This window comes from Egretta garzetta, unplaced genomic scaffold (assembly GCF_000687185.1).
Source record: "Egretta garzetta isolate BGI_Z169 unplaced genomic scaffold, ASM68718v1 scaffold248, whole genome shotgun sequence".
In the NCBI taxonomy this organism is placed as follows: Eukaryota; Metazoa; Chordata; class Aves; order Pelecaniformes; family Ardeidae; genus Egretta; species Egretta garzetta.
In genome coordinates, this window is record NW_009260596.1 from 1,272,935 (window position 1) to 1,300,536 (window position 27,602).

A 27,602-nucleotide genomic window follows, 5' to 3' on the forward strand; every position below is an offset into this window, starting at 1 on the left:
TGTGTGCCTTTTATAAAAAGTGCCATAGAACTTAAAATTTAACGCATTCTGCTTCTTTTAAGTATTACAGTGCTCATGGAAAATGTGCTGTAAGACTAGAAACATGATTCGGTTATGTGGTTAATTAAAAAAAAGGCAGATTTTTAATATGAGCTCAGTCAGTGGAAGACATCAACAAAGACTTTTTTTGTTGGCTGTCAAGTGAGAAAAACAGAATAGACGTAAATTCTTTCTCTAATATTTCCTTCCAGGCTGACTCATCAGTAGAAATTGGGAAGAGCTGCAGAAGAGGAGCCAAACAGACAAGCTGATAACTCAAAGAAATACTCTTTTGAGTTGGGGGTTCAGAGTGGAGCCATCATGAGCGATGTTACCATTGTGAAGGAAGGCTGGGTTCAGAAGAGGGGTAAGTTCTACCTTTTAATGGAAAGTTCTTCTGACGTATCATACGCTGTGTGCAGTGGCATTACATGGTTACACATATGAGCATTCTTGATTTATCTTCTGGTCTGCAGCGAGCTAATCTGACCATATGGAATTAATGGCCATTAAGGCCTTGGTCTTGTTAATACTTAACCTTCAGCACTGCCCCTGTTTATAGGGGTAACTGACAGTGAAGAGGAAGTTGGACTCGATAATTCCCACTTAACCTTGCTCTAGCAGCTGCTATCACCCATGTATCAGACTAGTGCAGGCTGTTGTGGCAGCTGGAAGAGGTAGGAACAGAGGTGCACAGTCGAAGGTTGCTTGGAAGCTGTTGCGGATGCAATACTTTGCGTGAAACTTCCCAGATGCCAAAATCATTCACTGTGTCTCAGCTTGTATTACAAATACAAGTAGTCCCTATAAAGACAACATACTTGCATAAAGCTTAGCATACACCTAATTACTTCACAGACCCGGAAGCCATATGATTAAAGAATGTGTTCCTAATTATAAGCCAGTCAAAAGTATGATTTTTCTGTTATATTTGAATTCCTGTAAATTCTTGAGATGTCACTTTATAATGTGTCACCATGTGATTTACAAATTTGGGAAGGTTGCTGTATATTAAGCTTCGAATGGTAAACCTCTGGAAATATCTGGCATTTGTATCATGTAATGAACTTGGGATGAAATCTTCCATGCTTTGTGCTGCTCTGCTTTGGGTTGTGGTTGCGCACATGATTATTTCCAAAAGAACATCATCTTTCTTGCAGAGAGAAGGTGATCTGGATTATAGGGTGGTTTATGCCATGAGCTTCTGTGATTCTAGCCCAGAAAGATTTAGACTGGAATAGTGGGAACAAAATTACCCTTTAATTTACAAAGAAATGCTTTGTTTCAATAGCAGTGTGTGAAGACAAAGATCATTATTAGCTTTGTTATTGCAGATTGACATTAAATGTCAAAGAAGCCAAGAGAATGAGAGAAAAAGTTTATTATTCTGTTATTATTCCTGCATAAATTGTATTTCAGGATGCATTATGGGTATTGTAGATGAAAATGGGCTAAACTATGTGAAGCTTAAGGCCTGCTTCCTGTTTGGAAATATACATTTATATGTATAAAAAAATCAAATTGTACATGACAGGAACTATTTAAAATTTTAAATTATTTTTCCTTCCCATCTTCTTGTTGTTTACTTGGTTTGGGTATCTGATTTCCTTTTTTGCCTCTTTCATATAAATTCCTTTCAAATGTATTAGAAAATTATTAGGATGATGCAAATAATTTTCTTTTACATTACATCAGTTCCATCCTGTAATGTTACTCGTTACACCCTGATACCAACTCTGTCAGCACTGGATATGCATATGTTAATCACTGGGGTCCAGAAAAGGACAACGTACAATGAAATTCAATGTCTTAACGAATATTTGCAATTCTGAAATATAAAATAAAGGTTTTCTTCCTCATGCTCTTTTACTATTAATTGAAGAAAAGCCTACTGTGTTGGCATTTTGATGTCAGTTTTGTTAGTAATTATTTTCTTTTCTAAGTAAAGACATTTCATGACAAGCATTTTTCCTTATTTTAATTAACTTTGAGTGAATGTATGGTTTTTTTTCCTTCTTGCTATAGGTAACTGTGTAGGTTTAAGTGGGATTTTTTTTTTTTTTTTAATATAGGTCTAATATTGTCCTTAATTTTCTGTGTCTGACTTATTCTGGTTTTTGGTGGATTAAAGCATTCATTGTATTTGTTTCTGAAAACGAAAGGAAAAGTGCAGTGGTGTTTTCCAATGCCAAGAATTCATGAGCATTTAATTCAATGGTTATACATTTCGTGTAATTACAACTTCTACCCTGACCTTGCTCTGGAGCAAGACAATCAAAATTGTTAAGTGCTTTTGTTTATTGTTGCCAAGAAAAAGTATGCAACCTTAATCTATATTCTGAAAATTGGAATATGCTCAGTAGACACTATTTTGGCAGCTAAAGATTCTCTCTCTATACCAAGAAGCATTGTGGGATTGGGTAAAGCTGCCCTGCTTCCGCGAGCCATCATGCTATTACAGTTTTAAAGTGAATTCTCTGATCATCCCCACTTGACACTCACTGGCTCAGTTCACAGGGTGGTTTGGTAGGTGCAAACCAGGCTCTTCCGGGAGGAAGCTGAGCGCGGGATCTCTTCTCCAGGCAGACACTAAGTGAACTTCAGCCCCAGCTATCGGTCCAGGGCAGCCCTGAACCACTTGTGTAGTGCAATGTTCAGTCTGAGGCTCCAGACTGAATTTAACTTGAAATAAAATTCGTAAACCCTACATGCTGGAAACGTAGGGGCCTGGGCACTGGCTGCTTCAGTTGACTGATCTGCTTCTATTACGCCAAATTACTTGGTCATGTGGATGTAGCCGAGAACCTCTTAAAATTGTTCCCTTCAGCAGTCAGGAAGGGTTGTGATAGGAGAAAAAGAACAAAACAGTCTCCCTCTGCAATTCACAACCCAGTCAAGGAGTATGAGGATGACTTGAAAGTGCTGGGATGAAGAACGGTTCTGAGGAGCCAGCTAATGACATCAGCTGTTACAAAGGCTGGTTAAGTGAACTGGATGTAGGAACGAGAGGGGAGGACTAGAAGTTGAGCTGGGGATCTCTCTCCTGAGTTGAGACTCTGATAGAGAGAGGCTGGGGAAGATGCGGGTCTGTTAGGGCACAGTGTTATAATTCTTAATGGCTGTGAAATGCGCTGAGAAAACATTTGCTTTATTATCCTTAGTGCTGTACCCATGTCAGTAACAGAGGGCTGAGGGCTATATCTATACGCTTGTCAGCTTTTAATCCTGCTGTTTAGCACTGAAGAGTCGATGTGGCACTACACAATTGGCTTCATTGCTCTGTTTTTCTCTGTGTGCTTCAATGATGAACCCATTAAAGTATAAAGTATTACTGTTTTAAAATCAGCCAGCACTCACAGTTAGGAAATGCCAGAATTAAGTTTATTTAAGTAAGGATGATCATACTCAGGCTTTGAGTAATCTTTAGGAGAAGAATTTTCAGTGTGGTGAGAGTATATACCGAGGAAGAGTAAGCTGTTAGATGTGAACGGTCAAATGGGCAGAGATGACAGGCTGGAGGTGAGAACTTTGGACAACAGAAGACACAAAACCCAAGAGGAAGCAAAGCCTGGGAAGCTCAGTGAACCTTAGGTGCTGTCAGGTCCCATCTCACAGGTGAAAGGAGACCCTGAAGCACAGTGCCTGAGCAAGTAATGCAGTCCAGTAAGAGCAGATTCAGAGAATGAAATAATTGGTGATGAGGACCTGATACCTATCTACACTCATTGCATTTGCAAAGTGAAGGGGGTGTTGCTTTGGACTGACTCCTGTCAGCTCCCATGCCCTTTTGGCAGTGGTAGTGCTCCTGGGGTACATCTTGTGGTTTTCGGTTTCATCTGAAAGGAACCAGGTTTGTGCACTCCAGGACTGCTTCATGCAGCAAATGGAAGTGAATTAACTAGGGTGGTAGGAAGATTTGTTGCAGAAGTGCTCTCCTTGTCTGAACTAAAGTACTAATGCAGAGGTACCCTGTGAGACATCAGAACTTGTACAAGCAGAGGGCCAGTGGAACAGTCATCTTAGAGCAGGGGCTCTGCTCAGGCAAGAGAGAAGTGGAAATGTATTTTGTATGGATGATTTTATGGTCATCTGTGACTTACTGTCTTGGATCTAGTGATAAGAACTAAGCATCTCACAGCCTTGCATCCCTGAGCTGCTGTAAAGAAACTCTTGCAATTCAGTGTGTTTTGTTTCAGAGAGGATAATAATTTTTTTTTCTTCTTTCTGTTCTCCAGTTATTCCAGTAGCCAGATTAGGAGATGTGTTGTCTTCCTTTGAGTTTCCTTTTTAGATGACACCAATGTTTTTCCTTCTAATGCATACAGGTGAAAAGGGAAGTGATCTTGACTAAAAATCTGAAATGAAATGATCTGAACCTTACTGCTGATATGCAGAAGTTAAAATGTGTTTGACATGTATGCAGTTCGTGTAAGGACTCTGCAGTAATTGCTGAAATGACTTTTACGTTTTGGATTTGCTTATAAGCACAACATTTTGCAGAGTGGGTTTTTTTAATTATTGTAAGAGTTAGTATTTTTAATTTTAATTAATGTGTTTTTACTGTATTTACTAAATTAATTTTAATGTTTTACAGATGGGGGATATGTTTTTAATTTATCAGTTTGGAAACAGCTGGTTTTTTAAAATGGATCAACATACTTAGTATGATTAGAGCTATATCATTGCAAAAGTGGGTTTTATGCATATAATTCAGGTGGTATTTTTTCTTTAAGGCTAAAGTTTCCTGAGTTGTAGAGTTGACCTTGTCTGTGGTCTATAATAGTCACAACAATTAGATTTAAGAATCATTAATAACTATGCTTAATTGCAACCTAATTTCTTTATATACCTGTGCACAAGTTTTCAATTAGTTTAAACATATGAAAAGGTTTAGGAGTCTTTGTTACCATGTTATTAAAAGATCATTTGGGACAAAGGAAAAATTGACACAGATGCTAACTTTTTAAAGGACCCAGTTTTAAATTTAACATGTCAACTAACTTTTTCTTTAATGGGAAGAGTATTTTTTTTTATGGGGAGCATATACCTAATGTGTATTGCATAACAAGATGGCTAAGTCATTATTTAAAGGCAAAGTGAAATGTTGTCAGTTTAAGTCACTGCTTCTGGTGTCATACTTCAATTACCGTACCCCTGTTTGGGCTTCTGCATTCAAGTGTGTTATATTAGACAGTGCTGTTTGGCATGGCATTCTTTACATGGCTTACATGATATATTTTTGCCCAAATTATATGGAATAGGTAATGTATCTGACTTGCTTTTGGGGGTGGCTTTAATATGTTCTTAGAATTTTTCGTGTCCTCATTTTATATCACAACACTCACCTGAAGTACAGAAGTACTAGTACACCAATTTTATAGAGAGGGAACTGAAGTACAAAATTGCTGTGGCTTAAACATGGTAACTTAAGAAGTTTGATGTAATGAGATGGTGGTAAAAAACAGATACCATGAAGCTTTCTTTTACTGAGATTGTCCTGTAAATAGTTTATCACTGAAATACTGTAATACCACTTTTCACTCAATGTTTTTCTTTTTTTTTTTTTTTTTTTTTTAAAAACAGCCTTTCATAACTTTTTAGTATCCAGAATTGAATTATCTGAAGTAGTGTTAGTATTTTGAAACTCATAGAGTTTATAGAATAAGATGTGCTTGATTTGCTGTGATGAGATTCATTCAACTGCTGGTCTGTTTTCATTTTTGCAGTTCAGGACATGATGCAGGTATCATGGGATTTTAGAGAAATAACTGCATGGAAAATATTTATTGTTGTTATATCTACTATCAAGAAGAATAAATAGTGTAGTGGAATAAATCTATTGTTCCAAATATGAATACAATTGTTGTTTGAAGTACAAATTATTTACACTCCTAGGGTAACATGTCTTCCCCTCTCCACCTTATCCCCCCCCAAATCCAGAAAAAGAACAAAGGAATTTAATTTAATAGACCCTGGGTTTTACAGTTGAACCAAGACCAAACAGATGTTAATTTTGGAAATACACACTGGAGATTGAGTTCACATGGTATGTTTGGGTGTGGGTTGTTTGGGGTTTTTTGTTTGTTTTGGTTTTTTTGGGTTTTTTTTTGTTTTTTTTTTTTTTAAGTAAAATGTTTGTGTTATTCACGACCTGTCAGAAATCGTGTTTGCAGATTGTCTAGATTATTTGAGTAGTTTAACACACCTCTAACAAAGACAAATTTAAATAGGCTCTCTTGAACATCTGCTACACAAAGTAGAAGAAATTTAAACTGTTTTTTTCTAATTGTCTTAGTGAATAGTAGTTTAAGGTAAAGTCTTCACTTGGAACTAAATAAGCCTTTCTTACTACGATTTTTCTACTCTAATTCTAGCTAATGATTAAAACTATGAATTACTGTAAAGTTCCAATAAAATATATGAATGTAAAAGAGGCAGCTCAGTGAGGACCAAAGAGAGAAAAAAAAAACCAGTGCAAGCTCTCTTATATAAATGTTTATACATCCATATATCTAAATAGATTTTTTTAAGTTCTCAAATAGTTAAGAGATTTCTGTATCGTACACACAGTGCAGAAATGGATTTAGGTAAATATGTAAAGTTGCTTGCAGTTGGGGAAACCTCACACACTGGTGTTTGGTGTTTTTTGTTTCGTTTTTTTTTTTTGCTTCCACATACACTTTGAGCAGAGATCTGTGTATTTAGAGACTGTTTCCTGCAGCTACCCCACTGGGAGAGGAGAAGAGCCCTCTGTGCCCTTCCTCCACCCCATTCACTTTGTAGCTGAGTACCAAGCTCTTCTTTTTGGAATAATTATAACCTTTTTAACCTTACTTGTTCCTGAAGAAAGGTCAGAACCATGCGAAAATCTTAAACTTGATGTAACTAGGGTGAGTGTGGGGTGTTCTCTTCGCTAAATACCTGTTTATTCCAGGTACTTTTTAGGTAGTGAATAGGTGAATGTTATTTTTGCAGCTCTCCACCTCGGATTATTACCAGCTGCTGCAGGTAAAGGCAGTTTGCTGTAGTAATTGAAGCCTGAAATGCAAGGTATTTATTTTAAATGGTTGTACAGTTGTGATTCTGATTGGTAAAAATGACACTTTTCTAGATGGTGCTGTATTGTAGATGATAGTGGCTAAAATTCAGTGCATGATCTTTGATTAAATAAATTACTTCCTACCACTAATACATCAGATAGAAGATACAGTAATATATTCAAGGGGAAGAAGGTTTTATCCTATATTTGTATTAATAGGGTATTATTAAAATGGAATGTTCATGGGAGTATCAGCATGTTTGGTGCTATTAATTTTCAGATTTTTTTAAAAGGAGTTGGACAAATTCAGTACCTAAACAGAACCCCTGTTTACTACCATCCTTTCAGTGGCTTGTAAGGCATGTTTCTGGTGCTTATCATCTTGGGCTTTGGGCTTTCAGATGTCCTGAGTTTTATGGTAGAAAAGTGCTTTTACTGTTCCTGACAACAAGAAGTTGTGTGTTACACAGGAAAACACCTAGGCAATGGGGTTTTTTGAGTATTCTGGGCAGGCTAGCATTATGTATTCTTCTATGTCTGTTCCATTTCCTATGTAATTAATGCCTGCCGTATTGCTCGTGTTCTGAAGGTTTTCTCCATTCATGCCAGTTTCTCTTATTCACACCAGTTTGTTACCCATGAGGGTAATACTTCTAAAGAAGCAAGGTTAACATTCTCTGTTGCAGGGATTAGGGGAGCAAGATATTAACAATTCATTGCCCTTTTCCTGCTCACAACCCTCTTGGCCTGGCAGTACTGCGTGATCAGCAGATGTCAAGTAAGCTGTTGGGGAAGACTTTGAAGAACTATTTCCCCAATACATCTTTTCTATTTATTGAAACTCCTACTTTTTATTTTTACTTAAAGCTTAAGTAGTCACACTGTGTAATACCTTTGGCATACTGTACTCTGTTGATTAAAATAATTTGTGTTTATGTCACTTTCACATTGAAGATGTTGTTATTGTAAGGATAACTTTCTTGCAATACCAGGGCTTTTGATATGTCATTAAAAAAAATCATCTGCCCTCAATATACCTACATGCCAGTCCAACAAATCTCCCAAGTCTTCGTACTTTCTTTTATTTCAAAGGCAATCCATGTACCTGTTCTCACCTCAGCTAGGTCAATCAGTTTATGCCTCTGTGGGACCCACTTCTTCTCTACTACCCCTGCTGTAATCATCAAAAACATTAATAAGGTCAACAGCTGTGACTTGAAACTAGGTCCTGAAGGAATTTTAGGACTGGACTGAGAAGTCAAAGTTTTAGGGCATGAATATCAAAGAGGCAATGGGGACTACAAATTGAGATATTGAAAAATAAGCTTTGGGAAGAGATCAGGCTAGTGATGATTTAGGGAATGAATAGAAGGTGGAGGACAGAGGAAGGTTTTGTAACCACTTGAGTGCTGTCTTGGTTGCCTTGTGTTTTCTTGGAGGAACTGTTGAGCCTTCTTGAGCATCCCTACAATCTGTTGACAAAGTGAGAGGTTTTTTTTCCCACCAAAACATGGAAAGAAGGTGGTGGTAGTGCCTGGGATTTATTCAGCCTCCAACTTACTGAGAGCAGTTTGATCCTTCTGAAACTGCAGGCAAAACAGTGTTGCTCAGTTCCAGCAGCACAGACCTTGACTTGCGCTGGGAGGGTTTCCTGGGTCTCAGGATAGGTGTCTATTAGCACATAATATAGCACAACAGGAGTGAATCTGTTGAGAGGTGCTTAGATTTTGGTGTCCATACCATCTGTGCATGTTTCCAGAGCTTTGCTCTGGACTCATTGTCATGTCTATTCCTATGGACTGAGAGCCTCTTGGCAGTGGAGCGTATGAGGTGTGGTCACAGCGTAAGCCAAAGCTTGTAATAGTTGATAATTGGGAGATTTGCTTCAGATGTGTACTCCTTATCCGTAATGTAGATGCACCTCCAGTCTCACTTCTTTCAGTTCTCTTCAGTACCATCTCTAACTATGTCCCAGATAGTCAGTGTTATTATCTATTACTTGCCTTGCAAATTGGGACAGCGTTAGCTTACGTTTTATAAATCTAAGTACCTTTCTTTGTAATCAGATCATTGCAACTGGCATCTTGTTTACCGTAAATTCTGAAGTTATAGTTTGCTTTCTTACAGAGTGTTTTCTTAAAACTGATAGGAAGGTAGGAAATAAATGTGTCAGAGGCCAGCACACTGGTCAGAAAACATGTTCCCTTTTTCAGTATAGATTCAGAAGTTCACTTTCAAAATGTTGGCTGTCTTGCCTTTGGGGGTAGTCTTCCCCAAAATATTTAATTGCAATATGGTAACATACTAACAGTGTAAAATCAGAAGGTTCCCAATTTCATTAGTAGCTGTTACCATTTTTACATTGGCATACCAAACTCCATAATCCTCAGTTATTCACACTTGAACAGTTGAAGTGTAAAAATTTTACTGGGGATAGCTTCCTGCTGGTCTTTTGTCAACATTGTCATGCTAAGAAAGTTACTGAAGCAAGAATAGTCTTCACAGATAGCTGCTAACTAGGCCTTGATAATGAGCACCATGCTACCAGAGAGCGATCCGATTGCTACTTTATACAAGTGCTCTGTGCTTTTGGTTGTGATAAACTCATGGACAACTATGTAATGAAGAAAGACATGCAAGATGGTAAATTATATAAGTAATTGGGCCGACAGTATCTTAGATCTGGCACTTAGTATTGTGGATTTTAAGTTGAATTTGTCCGAGTCACGGTTTCCTGCAGTTAAAATGGAAATAGTATTGCCGCTTCACCTTGGAGGCTTCCTGAATGTGAGTTTGTTCATCCTTGTGAAAATTCTGAGTGCCTTATATTTCAATATTCATGCTTTTTAAAATGTAGTTGTTTATATAGGAAGTAGAATGAGTTTAGTAGTAGTTGAAGTTCAGCCTGGTGGAGAAGTGGTGGATTTTTTTGGGTTTTGTTTATCCTCCTGACACGTTGCAGAGGAAGAGGTGAAATCTGTTAGGGTATACAAAGGGAGGAGTTGTTGATAAGATGCAAAAAACTAGTTGCCCTTTTCCAGTTCTTAAGGTTAGGTTTTTTGCTAGATGTCTTCCAGCAAGATTGGAGGAAACCCCTGAACAGCAATCACTGGGAGAGTAATCCATAGGAACATGACAACATCTCTACCTATACTTACACTCTTTTGACTTGATTAAACTTTTACAGGCATGAAAATATTTAGAAAAAGATGTGCTTTCATACAGCATTGATTGCTTTGCTTTAAAGCTTGTATTCACTCACTTTGGTTTGAACTGTGCTGGCTTTTATAATATCATGCCAGTTTATGTATGCTGACTAATACACGGGAAACTTTTCTGAACAAGTTTATTCTTATCTTGAGAGACAGCAGCAACTACTGTATTTTAATTAGGAGCTTGTGAACTTGCCCCCAATAGATGCAGTTCCGTGTTTATTTGAAACTTGTGTTAAGTGGAAGCTGTTGCTGAAATGGGGGAAGTGTCATGTCCTCTTCTTGCTTGGTTGTGTTGGCACTTGTGCTCATAATGGTGACATGGTGAATCATACCAGGAAACTTCTCTGCCTGAAAATTAGTCTATTTTTATTTTCCTAGCTAACTTTCAGATGGATCATTTCCCTGACCTGACTCACCGTGTAGCTGCACAAACAGTAGCGCTGGCACACGTGGGAATGCACGAGCAGCAGTGTGGGGGGCCAGGACAGCTCCCCTCTAGTGGCAGCCCCAACCTTTGCAAGAGTAAATCGGTTATAGAACTGCACCCAAAACTGAAGTTATCACTACGACCAAGACTGCAGCACAACTAGTTTGTATTTCAAGATGGTTTTCTTTGAAGTTCGTGTTTAGAAAAGGGCCAGTCCTAAACATGATTGAAATAAAAAATGCCACCAGGTGGTTAGCTAGTTCCTATTCCTGTGTGTTTATAGTTTTTAAACAAACAGCAATTTTTAAACAGACTAGTGACTTGGCTAATGTTTGAAACGTTAAGTGGTTCCTTAATCCAAATGATACAGTAGCTTTGTGATCCTCTTGGGTTTAGAGTTTGAAATCTGTTTAAAAAGAGTTTTTTAACCAAACCACAAAAAAATCCACTCAAAGCTTATGATAGACAGATATCCTTCTGAGGCTAGTGAGTTGTTGACTTCTGGGTATTACTCAAGATTAAAATTATATTTACGGTTCTCAGAGTTCAGAATATACATACTGTGTTGGTGGACAACCAGTGAAACTTCAGATAGTATTAATTTTTAAGCCTCTTGAGTTTTCTGTAAAGTTTCTGCTACATTTGGTAGAATTCCCGTAAAAGTAGATTTTGGCTGAAATTCATTCTTTGCAAGCCTACTTCTGGGTTTGTTTGGTTATATACCGAAATTTGGAGAAGGATCAAGCTCTTTATGATTTCAACTTGCACAATGAATATTTGAAATGAATTTTTGTTGTAAACATTTGTATTTGGGATCCCTTTGGATGGTTTTTAATCACAGCCAAGATCTTACACATTTAATTTGCACCATGTGCATAGGATTTTACGTGGAACTGCTGTTGGCACAAAGAGGCTTATGCAGAACTGATGAACTTTTCCCTCGCTTGAGCCAACCATCCTCGCTCCAAAGGAGGCAGGGAATTGCTGTTATGTGCAGCAGTGTGGGCAACCATGCTGATATTAGAATCATAGAATCACTTTGGTTGGAAAAGACCTTTAAGATCATTGAGTCCAACCTTTAACCTAACCCTGCCATCCCACCACTAAACCATGTCCCTAAGCACCTCATCTATCCTTCTTTTAAATACCTCCAGGAATGAGGACCCTATCACCTCCCTGGGCAGCCCATTCCAGAGCCTGACAACCCTTTCTGTGAAGAAGTTTTTCCTAATGTCTAGCCTAAACCTGCCCTGGCACAGCTTCAAACCATTCCCCCTTGTCCTATCATCTGTTACCAGGGAGAAGAGGCTGACCCCCACCTCATTAGACCTTATTAGACCAAATAGATAAATTTCGTGGCGAATGAGTGTCATATTCTCTAGGCACATACAAACACTTTGTAGTTTCCCATTTGCCACAGCCATAATGCTAGCTCTCTTTTCTAATAAAAATAGCAAACAAACAAAGAGCCCTCCCCCCAGCCCCAAAAAACAAACCAAACCCAGCTTTTTTAGGGATCCATTCTAACACTTCGTGTTCCCCTGTACCCTCTCCAAGAAGATGGCTTTAAATATTATTTAGTCTACAAAGAGAGAGTTAGGGAAACAGTTGTGGTCATAGTCCATTATTTGTGGTATATAATAGCTGCGTAAACATATGAGTGAGGTGGTTTTTTTGTGCCAGCCTCCCGAGTATCGGTATAGTCATTAATAGATAATGAATGTATTGGTAGTGAGGGTTTAAATAATCTGCTATAGATAGGCAAATAATAATAAATATTATCTTCGATAACAAAAGCTTGACCTACTCAAACACAGTCACATTCTAAAAAATTCTAATATGAATATGTATTTTGAGTGTTTTTGAGGAACATACTTCAATAATTAAACTTACTCTTAATAAGAACATAAAATCTGAATTTGTGTTGGTTTCTTGTAATGAATTTTCCTGTAAAAGAGGTAGCAAGTTGCTAGTCCACAGCTGGGTAAAATAAGGGGAAGAAAAAAGCTCTTTTTATTGAGAGGCAGCACAAGTGCATAAGCATCACTGCCTGGGTATCTGACCTTTCCTTACGAAAGGAAAATATCTCTATAATAAAGTGAGCTTTGCTGGATAAAAAGTCTTTATATTCAGTGAAATCATCGTCACTGGTAAATTGCCTCACAATAGGCGTTTGTCTTTTTGTAGTGAATATGATCCTGCATTAGAGTTTTAGCATATTAATAGCCTTTCCTTTCTTGCAATCCACTTTACTCCCTAAAAGCCATCCATGGTTAGTAGACTGTTGATGTTAATATATTTGTAGCTGTAGTATAGAGGAAATTTTTGTACTGATTAGATGCACAGTTTATAAAAAGGGTGGCTTACCACAGTCTCTGTCTTTTGCCAACTGACATATTTAAAAATGCTCCAAATATCTTGTCGTCTTTGGATTTCCTTGAAAATCTGTTTGTATTTCTTCACTTAGAGTGTGCATATTTTATTTTTTAATACACAAAGCAAGAAATGAATCCATTCATTAACATTTTAATCTTTCCTCAGAGTAGATAAATATTAACAATGACTCTCTACCAAGAAATTCGATGCACTGTGATTTAACCAATGCTTGAAGAACACATTATTAAATGCTATTTAGAACATACCATATAGGAAGAGAATGGTGTTTAAAAATGCACCATCTTAAATACAAATGCTTTTAGCGTACATAACGCCTTACGGAGGCTTAAAATCAGAAAGATAGGACTCAACAAAGCATGTAAAGAGGTGCACCTTTTTTTTTTTCAATTTTAACTGAATTGATGTGCCTGTTAAACTATGGAATGGTGTGAGCTGCTGTGGGGTCTGGGATATGGACCAGGTACTGGGAGCAGTAAAGATCAGGAGAACTTTCTCAGTCTGTTGTAAGAATAGTCTCCAAGAAAATGGCCTTTTATGCTCATGCCGTGCTGAAGAGTGCTTTTGTTTCTGAAAGAGAAACATGCAGTGATGGTTTCAGCTTCCACTGTAGTCAGAGATTCTGTTCCTGATTTGAAATTATAAAAATGGCAGAATTAGAACGCTTTATAGATATTTTCCTTTGGGTTCATACTGTAACTGCTATTGGTTATTCCCGGTATAAAAGTCGGTCATTAGTTCTGCTACACCTTTCCCTTGGCCACAGTTGCTCTCTGTCTTGTTTGAAAGAGTCACTGGTAAATGCTACTATTTTTGCATGGTTCTAAGCAGCTGGTGGGCCTGTTGAGGGTAGAGAGCAATCGATAAAATGGGAAGGATACAGAGAATGGAGGCATCTAAAAGATGGGTTGGATAGGCTGGGAATGTGAGCAGCTTTGGTATAGAAATGAAGTCGCTATTGCTAGATACAGTAGCATCAAAGAAGAAAAAACTAGAGAAAGTTTAATGTGAGGTTAGGGTTTCAGAAAAAAAATACTGAAAGCTTGCATTGGAGAGACTGGTAATTTTTAATTACTTAAGAAATCACGAGAAGTTTCTGTAACAAAGAAAATTCCATGGTAATAGCAGCAACTTCTGAGATGCTGCAACATGTTCTTGTCCTTCAGTGGTCAGAAGATGAAGTTAAATGAAAAGCATTATCTTTTTTTTTTTTTTGTTTGCTTGTTTTGTTTCCACTGTTATTATGTAATTGTAAGGAAAAAAAATCTCAACAAATATAATTAATCCCTGGAAACTCCTGGCTCAAATACTACACTAGAAAGTAAAGGAATACAAGAAGGAAATAAATTTATGTATCTTGGTAGTAAGGTGCCTGTCATCTGGGGATTTTAGTAAGGAGCTAGTGTTACAAATTGGCAAGGCAACAGTTTAATTTACCAACTAAATAAGATATGGTCATAAAAATCCATGTTTTAAAGACCAGGGTGTGAAACTTCAACTCAGATATTTCCTTCCATCTCAACATATGGATGTGAAAGCTGGAAATCCAACAAAGGTACAGACATCTAAATGCCTTTGAAAGCAAGTGCCTTAGAAAAATACTATGTATTAAATGGAATGAATTTATAACAGATGCCAAGATTCATTAGACAGCTCAAAAACCCCTTGGCTCTAAAGTTATCCAGAAAAGAAGATGGAATTATCATCTGGAACATATGTTAAGAATGAAGCCAGAGCATCTGTCATGGAAAGCATGCCACTGGGCAGCTGGAGGAACATGCAAAAAGCACCACCGGATGCGCAAGGAGTGGCTCAGAGTAGGCAAAAACTGCACGGGGCTGTTTGGCTTTTAATTTCTTTTTTCAGTGTCGTAAACTGAAGGTTTTGGGTTGTTTGTCTGTTGAGATTGCAGATAGTAAGAGATGATTAAAAATTGAAGGCAGAATTAAAAAGTGCAGATTAAGTACAGTACTTAATTGTCATGTATTTTCATTTATTTTAGATTTTGTATATAATTTCTTCAGCCATGAAAAGAGAGAGAAGATTGTGTAATTAAGTAAGTCTTCAGACGCATTCCCACTGATTGGCTTAACCTGTAATAGAGAATTCAGGATCACTTGGATAAAAATCCGGAATTATTTGATCCACGTAACCTACAGTTAATGACAGTACTATGGATTTCCTGTTCTCTGAGAACACATGCTCTTATCTTTTTCTACATTTTGTCACTTTGCAGCAGTTCCAGGGTTTTTGTACTAGCAGCTCTCTGCACTGCCTTTTAACTCGCCCTAGTATTAGACTAATGTTACAAAGGTTTGTGTTAGAAACACCTTAGCAGAATTTAAATTTCATAAAAGACTTCTAGTTGAAATGTAAGCTTTCAAATTTGTTATCTCAATGTCTCTTGATCTTGTGTTATGCAAAACATTTTATTAAAATGTAACAATGTGAACTAAGTTTGTCCAAAGCATGTATTCAGTAATGTCTTAGACTTGGTAAATAGCACTGTTTTGTGTTCTTTTTTTTCCCTTATGATTTTCCAGGGGGCAGGGGAAAAAAAAAAAAAAGAAATCTTCACTCAGTAACGTGGAAGCACTCCCAAGCAAGTGTATGTGTGTGATACTGCTTTTTTTTTTTTTTTAAATTTGGGTTGCTTGGGTTTTTTCCCCTTGTTGAATCATCCCACTGACATGCAACTGAAGACGTGGGAATGAGTGCTTCCTGTGAGAAGCTTGAACAACCTATTCACCTTCTAGATGCATTTTATGAGTCTTAAGTAGTGAACCAAGACTGTTGGTTCCACTTAGCAGGGTAACAAGTTTAGGCAAAGTGAATAGCTCCTCAAACATTTCAGAGGTGTATTGATAGCTGCAGCTTTTCTCTTTCTTCCACTTACAGTACAGTGTTATCCTTATTTCCTAATGCCTCAGTAAAGGTGAGAAAACCTTGCAAATGCAATTCAGCTGCACTTAAAGGCTCAACATTGAGGAAATGTAATTTGGTTTTCCTCTTCTTTTAAAATATTTACAGATATTTTTATCCCCTTTACACAGTTGGTGTTGATGGAATTCAGTTTAGATGCATTGGAGGTAAGGCATCTAGGTACTGTCTGTCTGTCAAAGCTTACATGGTCATGATTTTCTGCTTTGACAAATTCTGCTTCTGATCTATTCTGTAGTTTGATCCAGTTAGGACTGTAGGTAAAGCTTTGTTTAATAAAATTTTATCAGAGGTTGTCCATTCTGCCAAATTCAGAGCAGCCTTTGGTTATGTTATATGGAAAAATAAACCCAGCACATCCCTGAATATATTTTCTCCTTTTGTTTCCATGACCTTTTGCTCTTTTGTGTGCTTGGCAACTGAAATTTCTGTGTGTTCAGTTTGTAATGAAGTACTTCCAGTAGTACTGAAGTAGGCTTAGAAGTTATGTGTCTGGAAGTAAAAGAAGTGCAAAGACCTTGTGTAGTATACTATTTCAAGTTACATGTTGACTAGTGTTTTGAAATACAGTTGTCCTGGGCTCACTGCTAGAGATTTTTGCTGGACAGTATATAACAACAAAAAATATTCAAGAGCTAAAAATACAGGATTACTACATGCTTTGACCTGCGGTCAGGGAGTTGGCAGGAGTAGCCTTGTATTGTTTGTTCAAGGTTTGTTTGAAGAGAACAATTATAGGATGATCATTAAAAATATTGACATATTATTTTTCAGGAGCAGAGGATTAAAAACACACCTTGAAGAAAGAGAGTTTTTAAGTATTCAGTTGGATTGTGTTAAACAAACTAGGAACAAAAAGAAAACATATTTGTTTAGAAAATACTGAGTTGTAGTTATCAAGGAAGTGGTTGTTTATGGAAATTGTGTATTTTTCTGTGCATTTTCCTTGCAGTGTTTTTTGAACAGTATACTACAAAATCTTAATATAACCAAATCTTGATCTTGAGAGAGAGAGGCAACCCTTCCACATAGATGATCTCCAGGAGGATGAAGGAAGACCCTTGCTGGGTTTTTGCCAAAGACTGAAGGCAGACTTCATCCCCCCACTTTGATGCAGAGTCAAAATCAAACTAGACATACAGGATAGTAGTTATGACTAAGAGGCGTTGCCAGGTTGATGGTCTCAAATGAGTGATTCTCTGGTATAGAAATCTGATTTGCACAGATGAATGTGTAGGTTCCCAGAGTACAGCTCTGCTGAGTTTATGCCAGACTTTTGACTAAATTAGTTCTGTAATAAAACCGGAATGTTTCAGCCTTTGTTTTTCTGCTGTGTAGGGTCAGCACGCCTGCGTTATTTTGTCCTTGTCCCTGACTCAACTTTATTCCTTTCGTAGCTGGTTTGAGATGTTGTTTTTGGAATTGCCTCTGAAGGAAGACTGGCATTTCCTTCCACTTTCACTTTGGGTATACAGCTGAATGTAGTCACTCCCTCCTCGCAGAAACTGTTACCTGTAGTTAAGGTTAACAGGAATAACAATGTTGGGCAGCAACAAACACATAGGAGAGGGCTGTCTTCTTGCCAAGCTGGGGAACTAGAGCACTGGGTTGGAATATGAGAAGAGATGTATGGATAAAGTCACCTTTTTATTTTAATTCAGTTTAGGATTCCGGTTAAAGGTAAGAGAGCTCACTGCTTCCTGTGGCTGTTTCTGTTGCCAGGGTGGAGGAGATGTGACTTGGACTCTTTCTTTGTGAATGAGTCCACTTGGTCTAGTTGAAGATCCAGGTGGAATGAGAGGTGCTCCATATTTTCCCTAGTAAAACTGAGTGGAGTAAGGAGTGTATACCATGTCCAATTAAAAGCGGAACAGAAATTCCCCTCTAAACCTCCTTTTCTTAAAATCTAGGTGATCTTTAATTTTATAATGTTTGAAGATGATCCATGACTGTTGTCAAAGTTGTACTTACAGTGATGAAAGAGCGCTTCTTGTGTATAAAAAATGTTTCTTGAACAAATGGACACTTGCAGTTCAGTTGCAGTGTGGATACATCTTAAGAAAATGGAAAAGTGTATCTCTTCCTCATTCACCTCGCTAAGGTAGGTAAACTAGTACAGCTGTCGTTATGTTGCAAATTACCTACCGAAATAACTAGTTAAGTTTAAAAACACTAGCCTGTGTTTCCAACAAGGCTGCCAACTTAGATAATGTATTGATACATTTTTATTGGACTTAAAAATGTGGTGTTGGAAGAGATTTTGAGTGTTAGTTATCTGTCCCCCATTTTGATGTTGAGTCAAAACAAAAAAAAAGTCCTTGTGTGATGTTTGTCTTGGGTGTTCTTGAAAGCTCCAGCTATCTTCTGACACAAAATTGTTCTGTAACTTAATAAACTTTATTTGGACCAACTTTCTAACAATATGTAATCTAAATTTCCCTGCTGATCAGTTTTTTGTGCTGCCATCTGTAGATGTGAAGCACAATTAATCACTGTCCTCCTTATGAGACTCGCATATTTTAGGATTATTATATTCCGTTTTTTCGTTTAATTTTTCCCTTGATTTACATACAAAACCTTTGTTAATATGTAGCATAACGATATTTGTCTCTTTCGTAACATCATTGCATTGTTTGTTCGTCTCAGATTTTTTTCAAAGACAATCAAATTTCTAAATCTGGACTACTTTTCTAAAGAACTCTTGCTGTCTGGGTGTCCCCATATGTGACTGATTTGTAACCGGATTATTTTTTTTTTTACCTTTTGGAATATTTGTCTTTCTCTTTATTGTTCTGTAGCTGATTTGCTAAAAACATCCTTACTCCAAAGTTACTGGTTTTTTTGGTGGTGGCTCTTTTTTTTTCTTTTTTTTTTTTTTTTTGGAGATGTACTTAACTGTCCTGTGGTGGTTTTATTTTTTGTTGATGCTAAAGATAGCTTTTTCATTATACTCAAATAAACGACCTCTTCAGTGTGTCTGTGATATTCAACTCACTGGTCAGTAAAAACAGAATTGGAACAAATAAGAAATGGGGAACTATTCTTCCTTCCATCAATTAAAATGTTGGGGGGAAAAAAATCTGAGGCAAGTTTAGTTAGATTGGCTTCTAATAAGTGGGGACATCAGCGTAATCCAGAATATTTTGTTTATTCTGGGAAGCTGGATGAATAATACTCAAATACTTCTTTTAAGCTGTTGATTTCCATCAACTGTGGTAGTTTTGTTATAATCTAATCTTCTATTAACACATGCTATTACATTTAAATTTGCCACTGGCTTTTTTTGCTAAGGATTTTTTGTTTGTTTTAATGTATTATAGAAAGAGTTGGAAATAGTGTTTAACTGTTTGTGTTTTTTTTTAATCTTTTGTTTCTGTTTGGGATGTTTCAGTAATCTTTAATCTTCAGTAATCTTTTTCCCTAAAGAAAGAGATGACCTTTTAAAATCAAAATAATGCATTTTTGTGATGTTTTATTCTCTGGGGAAAAAAACAGGTTTTGTTTGCCTATATAAAGCATAAATTTCACCTGAAGAAAATAAATACAGTGATATTCTGAATTGTCAGATGTGACAAAGATATCCTGAGCAATGTTGTACAAAATCTTTGACCAGTGATCCCCATAGAGCTCTGTTTTGATGAAAGATTAAATGGTCTTTACATGTGACCCCTGCTATCTGGTGGATTTAATAGATTCATACATTGTGTGAGGCTTGCAAAACCTCTTTGAAAGTGGGGCTGGGCTTAGGTGGGATGTTATTTCAGTGCATTTACTTCTGTTTGAGAGGTTTCCTTTCAAGTTTGTGCTAGTGCTAATTTTAGAGAGAAAATGTCAATTTATCTTCTGGGTTTTTTGGTGTGGGTGTGTTTATTTGTGTGGGGGTTTTTTGTTGTCCCCCGTCCCGCCCATTTGTTTGCAAAAAAGGGCTCTGTGCTGCAATGCTGTGACAGGCCTGGGAGTGGACTTGATATAGGATCACAGCACCCTTCTGGTGCTGTGATCTCCCTGGCTGTTCCTTTTGAACCAGCAGCTTGTAAATGTGATTATACAGGAAATAAGTTTCTGAAGTGTTTCCCCCCTTCCCTTTCTAACAAAATAGAGTAGGGAGCACCCAGTATGTGCATGTTCCTAAATGTTCATGTGATACAAGTTCCCTGCGTGTATCCTGAACGTTTAGCAGATACACCTCCCTTTTTTGGGAAGCTTGCAGGCAGTCTTCTCATTGACATCTCTCTGTCAGATACATATTCTAGAGCTCAAGCAAGGTAATTCCTAGGAGAGCAGCCACATGTGACTGTTTGCTGTAGCACAGTAGTTCCCTTTGCTCCATTTAGCAGTCAGCGGTGGACTGACCGTAGTACCTGAGGCCACTGAAGAGGAGATAATCTTCTTACAACCCAGAACGAATCCCTCAGTGAAGGAGGATTCCTCCAGGTTCTGCCCTGGTAAAAGGTGGAGGTTTCCTGCAGTGGGTAGGCATTTCTCCAACAAGACAGCTACATTAGCAGGAATTTGCACAGCACATGAAACCTTAACATGGAGATTTTTCCCATAAAGCAGTGATTTTTTGCCCTTAAGTTCACAGCTTCAGCTTTCGGGTATCTATGGAAATGTTTGGGATTCCAGCCCCCAGCAGGGAGGGACTGTCCCACTAACATTCCTTTTTCTTTTCTGACCTTCCAGTCGGTGACAAGAGAAGCTCCAAAACCTGCAGGAAGGCCAGTCAGGTTTAATTTGCTGATGACAGCTGCCCTAAAATATTGGTACCTAGGAATATCTATCCAACAGTAAACACTGTTTTCTGATAGATGTTTGTTCTGATTTCCCTTCTCACTCCCCCCACTCCCAGCCCCCAGCCTTCCCTGATCTCCATCATCTGGGACATGATATGTTGTAAGCACTTACTTTAGAGGTCTTGGATTATTTTGGAGGTGGGAAGTGCCCTGCAGTGCTAGCTGGAGATAGGAAGTTTGGTATACTTTTCCTGGGAAGTTACTGTACATTTCCATGTAGAATTCTGCTTAAATTCAGTGCACTCTGTCCTCTTCTGGTACAGTTTTTGTTGTAGCATGGCATTTCACACTCCTTTTGTAGTTTTAGACTTACATCCCCTACTTATTAAGCAAATTGGGTGTTTTAATGTGGTGCTACAAGTGCTCATTAAAGCTATTTTTCCAACAGCTGATCATTATTTCGCCCTTTTTTGATATTTTTTTTTTTTTTTTACATTTGAGAAAGCTAGCCAGCAGAGATTTTTATTTCATTTGTTCTGTGTAAAATAGTCAATTCCTTTTCCATTCTTTGTTCTTACAGCTCTTAAATGCTTAGGAATCTGTTTTCCTTTGCTGCAAGTAGCCTAAAAAAGTTTGTTTTATTCTTACCTGTGGATGTAGTTGGATGCTTTGTTTGTGGTGCCAGACACAAAAAGGACTCCATAATAAGCTAAATTATGCTTTTCCAAATGGATCAAATGTTTTGGGAGTGCGAATCGGCTTCCTGAAACCTACTTCTGAATTTTGAAGTTCCCCCTCCAAGAAGTATGGAAAAAAAGGAGTAGAAGAACCAGGGCTGCAAACTTTGGTCATACTGTATTTTTAATTTTTCATAAACTTATTGCAAAATAAAATTGTTTTTATTGGATATGAGTGTCCAGTGACCCAGTTAGTATTGCTTTCAGCAATCTAGTTGGTGATACGAATACTTCTTTTTAATGTGTGTTTTGAGTATACATTGTGTAAATAACTTTTCTGAATGAAGAAATCCTAACCTGAATATTACTTCAATAGTCTTTTCTTGCAGTTTAACATTGTAGATTTCTTCTGCAGTACGTAAGTGCATTGATACATAAACCATCACTGAAGTAGTGTAAGATGGTGATACTGGAGCAATTTTGAATCCTGGCCTAATTCATTTTAACTTTGCGGTAGCAAATTTTGCCTTTTCTACTATTACAGCTCATTTTGAACGAAATGCATGGAAGAGCTGCATTTTGTCATTCCCTTCTATAAAAATGTTTGCTTAATGGAATATGAGGGATGTGTTTGTGAATTAGTGCACTTGCACAAATTACAAATTGGAAAGTGAATTACACTTTCAAGTGTTCACTTGTTTCATCATATCCCTAAGATCCTCTGTGGTTTGCTACCAATGTCTGGACTATGACTATGGTGCTTGTACAGAGAAATATAGTTATGCTGTAGTACCTTGACTCATTGCTTCATCACCTTTAGATTTGGAAGACTTACTTGAAACCTGACAGAAGTGTGGTGGTAGACACAGACAGGAGGTAATGCTTACAATTTCAGCCATCGATGTCTGGGGTGGGGAGGAAGGACCTGAATAAAGACCTGTGAGTAAAACTATTAGTTCACAGCAGAAACAGAAATTGTGAGTTGCACTGCATTAAGGGAGTGTAAGGGAAACTGAATATAAATATTAAATATTTAATATATCTGTAGTAATAAAAATTGGCTAGTGAATACATTGAAGAAGTTCATTACCAAGCTTCAGACATTGAAATGAGGCTTCCAGGACCAGACAGGAATTATGGTTAAATACCTGAATGCTCCTGTAGTAGAAATTTGTAGTATTGTTACATGTGAAGGGGTGAGCATATCTTAACATTCTACATGTACAGTGAAACGTTGCATAGATAAAAATATGAAAGCCTGTAGTAGTTAAATCAAACTCTGTAATATTACTATCTCATGTAATTGAATGCTTATGCTCTGCAGGAGATTTTGTCTGTATGGGTCTTTGATGTCTGTGCTGAGCCCTGTTGAGGTGGATTTGAATCACTGCCAGTGTATTGCTCTTGTCTGTTACAGCCTCATTTCTTACAGTGGTAATTTCTCCTTAAAGTTATAGATTCCAAGATAATATGGTACTACATTTTAAATATATATACTTCTAAGATTGGCTTTAGGGTGAAACATAATAATACAAGACTGAACAAAGGCCTTGACCTTGCAAACAAGTGTAGGCTGTGCCTTCACGTTGGTACTGGCTTCCTTGGGGCTTCTTACAGATGCCTCCCGCCTGTGGCTGGTGCCCCTCGTGGGTAGAGCAGCTGTGTGGATCTCTGCACCTTGGCAGAGTTTTGTTTGTTCTCTGCCTAGGTGACCTGTGCTGGTGGCTGATCAGAGAACTTTAAAATGAGGTGTGATGGATCAGGCCTATCTATTGGTTTTGCCAGGCTTCTGCTGTTATTCTACCTGGATTAGTAAAGTCTTCATTTAGTAATGCGTTTTGTGTTCTTGGGCTTTCTCCCCTCTCTAGTCATCAGGATGTTGAAACCTCAATACCAGAATTTTACATCCCTAAGGGTAGGGCTCCCTGTTTTTCTGAAGTTACTGCTCCCCTGCTGGATGCATTAACTTTTGTGGAGCCTGTGATATTTACACCTTAGAATGTCTCTAAATATTGAGGTGCCTAAATAAGGAGTTAGGGTCTGCCTTCAAACAATATAGAATTATGCTTATGTAGCTTACTCACAAAATTACAAAGTTAGGCAAATGTTTATATGCATAATTTCTTTAGTGTTAAAAATGGAAAAGTATTTTTAAGTCTGCTTTTCACACAATTGCAAGCTCATGGATTATAGACAAAACCACAAAATATTCTTAAAAATGTGAAGATGACGTTTTATTGCTTACTTATATCTGCAAAGGAATCTCACAGTACATTGGTGGTCTGTTTTCCATAAATCCTGTTATTCTAATTCAGCCCACCTCAAGAGCTGGTGATAAGAATCTTGATGTGAAACACACTTTCACAGCAGAAGAGTGCAGGTGCAAAATAGAAAAGCAAGCATTTTTTTTCAAGTGGCATCGATTGTTTTCTCTGCAATGTGCAGGAACACTGGAATATTTTTAGATGAAAAAGATTAAAAAATTATCCATTGCGTTTGTGATAGCTTATATGTTTGGGTTAGTTATTTATCCTTTGCAATATCCATAATGCTATCTTAAGCATCCTAATTAGGTTTCAGCTTTTCATAGGGAGGCTGGAAGGCTCTCGTGCAGTTGTGGTGCTGTGGCGGGGTGCGTGCAGCACAGCTGCTTTCTGATGTCAGTCGCTATTTCAATGCAACGAAAGTGGGAGAGGAAGAGCATTAAAAAGACAGTTTTTAAGAAAAAAGTGTCGTCAGTAAGCAAATTATTTTTGTCTGTGTTGTTTTGATTAGGATATGAAATAACAAGTAAAGTCTGATTGCTACAAAAGAAATTACATCTGGAGAGTTCAACTGGGGCAGTTTCAGAAACTTTTTGGTGAAATGTGTCATTTTGCCCCCCTGTGCTCGGGAGATCTCTGCGTTGTCTTTAGCAAAACTCCTGGTAATACCCATACTCCCCTGGCCTTCAAGCAGAGCGGAATCCTCAGTGCTCTGTATGTGTTAGGAGTTACAGTGCTGTGTTCAGAGACACTGGGAAAAGGGTGGCTTCCCTGTGGAAATGGGGAATAGCCGCATGGATTGCTGTGTAAGGGGCTCAGTACTTGATGAGCAGGATAAGCATTCCTGGGTTTGTTTCCTCCCTTTGTAGGCATCCTTTTGCTATGTTGATGATTGCATGGTATCTGATGGGTTTTTTCTTGGTGCTTTCTTGGATTTTGTACATTAGAGTCAGAAGAGACACAGATAATTTCTACTGATCTTTGTGCTCAAGGATCTTGGCTTCTAGAGTGAGGTGAAAAATGTTTCTTGAAAATGTTTCTTATGATGGACTGGCATTTTCCTTTCAGATACATCCATACTGGCACATGGGTCTTGTGGGAGGGCAAGAAAGGTGAATTCATTGGCGTTTGTAGTGAAGGAACTAGGTTTTGGTGTTTGGGTTTGGTTTTTTTTTTTTTTTTTTAAATCAGAGAACATGTGAGGACTTTATATTACAAAAATATATTCTACATCTAATAGAAAATACATTTTTAACATGTATTCATTAGAAATATAAAAATGGTTAATTAAAACTACTGATACAAAGAAGGTCTTAGCCACTAAGAGGCTGGACAACATTTAATAATGGTTGTCATAAGATCACCGATGCAGAAGTATAAGGATTGTTGCTTGAGAATACCAAAGAAAATTTTGTACTCCCATTTAAAACCAGCTTTGGTTTGCATATTCATACACTTACAGCAGTCTGAATCACAATTGATTTTCTTTGGGTTTTGTTGCACCTCTTTGTGTGGCTGACCTCGAGAAAAGGGAACTAGGTCATGATGGTAAATGTTAAAATTTGCTTTTAAAAAATACGTAGATATTCCTAGCACACAAAATTTCAGTTTAAAAATAAGTTTGTTTAAAAGGATATCTTTTTTGTTGGTTTTTTTTTTTTTTTTTTTTTTTTTTTTTTGTTAGGTAACACAGCTATTTCTGTGTTACCTTGAAAGCACTTTAAGGACACAAAACATGCCTGTGTAAGGATTTCTTTTGAAGGTAGGTATGATTTCTATCAGAGTGAGGTCTCATCTGCTTTTTTAGAACATTCCTAGGGTGACATGAATCAACGCCTGTCCACTGAGGACAGGGAAGCAACTTTCCTGTCCTTATACCTGTGCTGAAGTGTTTGGAGGCTGGTTATTAGAAAAATATTGTGAACTCTGTTTTATATTTTGCATAGAAGCATCCATAGGTGCATGATTTTCATCCTAGTCTTTTTTTAGATTGGAAGGACTTTTTTTCATAAGTGCAACACATAGGATGAACACTTTTAAAAATGAGTAGTCTGCTTATGCTGAAATACTGCCTACAGATGGTCCTGCTAGTTTGGCTTTTGGTGTTGAGGGCAGTTACCCCCAAGTCATTATGGGCTCTTAGTCATTAAGCGTCTTCAGCCACTGGGCAGAGTGGGTTGGGGTGGCCTGCAGAGCCCCCAGGGGCTGCAGCGGAAGGGGCTCAGCTCCCTGCAGACTTGTGCCCCACTGTCAGCTGTGGCTGGTTTAAAGCTTTTTCCTGTGTTTGTGCCTGAGTTTGAGCACTCCTGTGCAGAGCCTTCTGTTGTCCAATAATATATCATCTTCTACTGGGGATTTTCCTCCTGCCTAACCAGTTACACATCTCTCCCTCCCTTTGATGTGCGTGTCCGCTTTCACAAATGCTATGGGAATGTATCAGAGATGCCTGCTTTTGGTCACACTTAGATGATATCAGCTGCTGGTTTTAAAAGGTATAGGGGAAAGAAATAGAGCTGTTATCTGAGCACCTCATTACCTTGGTCTCTGTTGTTGGCTGGGCTTTCTGGCAAAACTGTGTTTCTGGTAATTCACCTCATTTGCCTCTTTTGCTCATCCGTTGTGCTGCCTTATGAAAAATGTAATTCTACTGTAGAAGCGATCTCAAAGAGAAAATTGGAGCATATGTTGGCTGAACTGTAGTTTTCCTGAGACACCACAGCGACATTTCTAAATTTAGTATTTTCTGGATTTCTTCTAGACAGAGATAACACTTGCATTTTCATTTAGTTTCGATGCAGAAGACGCAGAAAAGCTACTTGGAATTATAATGTAGGATTGAATGAGTTATGGGGTGGACAATAAGTAAGGGTTTGCTGGCTTTAGAGAGCTTGTCTAGACAGTGTTCTTTTTCTTATAATTTTTAATGTATGATTTTTTCGTATTTTATTTATATTACAGCTGTACTCGTGAATTTTCACTTGTGATTTTTTTCTTTTTATGTTGTAAATATTTTTAATATTTTAAATTCAATTTTGTAGTCTGGTATAGTCCCTGTATGTTTGATGCTATAGAAATTATATTTTGATATGATCGTGTTTTACTATAATTGGCCCATTATATTTTGTATACCCAACTACACAGTAGCAGGTTTAATTAGAAATATCACATAGTGACATCTTGTTCTTTAAGTAAGAATATGGACATTTCTAGAGCAAAGTAGAGGAAGATAGAATTGAAGTTCAGCATCCACATCAATAATTTATGTTTCCAGTAATTCCAGCATACAGAAAATCTCGTTGAAAGTTAGAATGAAATAAGCATAAAGGTATACAAAGGCAGTTGAATGAATACTTTCAAATAGCTGTAGCTACCGAATTAAAGTATTTGAAAATACGTAGACCCAAATGAACTTTCAAATAATTTTTCCTTTTGGGAGACACTTTTTTGTCGTTCATTCTTTCTCATTTTTAATTCACTTATGATATCATTGCACACAGAGCTAGGGTTTGTTAAATGTGATTGAACTTTTTTTTCCTCCATAATTTAAAAAGGCTGGGTTTATCTTAAGTTTTGGCTTAATTTTGATAGCTTAGGTTTATAACACTTGTAGACAATCACAGGAGTAAGATAGCTATCTTCAGAGCTGTTCAAAAATGTATTCCATTTTAGTGTTTCCATTTGTGTGCTCATGCATGTATGTGTGTGGTTAAATTTACATTCTCGTAATAAAGGGTAGTTTCGACAGTGGATGGAGTGATAGGAACCTTCCTCTGAGCTTGGAGGAGAAAATAATCAAGTATTGGATTACTTGGTTTACTTTTTATGGTGACATGTTGCATCATGCTACCTTAAGAAAAAGTTGGTCAAAATGTTA

The 27,602-nt window shown here is 37.5% G+C and overlaps 1 protein-coding gene across 2 annotated transcripts in view; it reads left to right on the forward strand.

The window, feature by feature from the left end:
• Positions 1-254: 254 nt before the first annotated feature.
• Positions 255-27,602, forward strand: part of AKT3 (AKT serine/threonine kinase 3) — a 147,020-nt gene continuing 119,672 nt past the window's right edge. For both annotated transcript variants that reach the window (XM_035900259.1, XM_009644694.2), the window contains exon 1: positions 255-406. Coding sequence is in view for 1 of the 2 variants with exons in the window: in XM_009644694.2 (XP_009642989.1) it covers positions 361-406 (46 nt within the window). In the remaining variant the exon portion in view is untranslated. The remainder of the gene's footprint in view (positions 407-27,602) is intronic.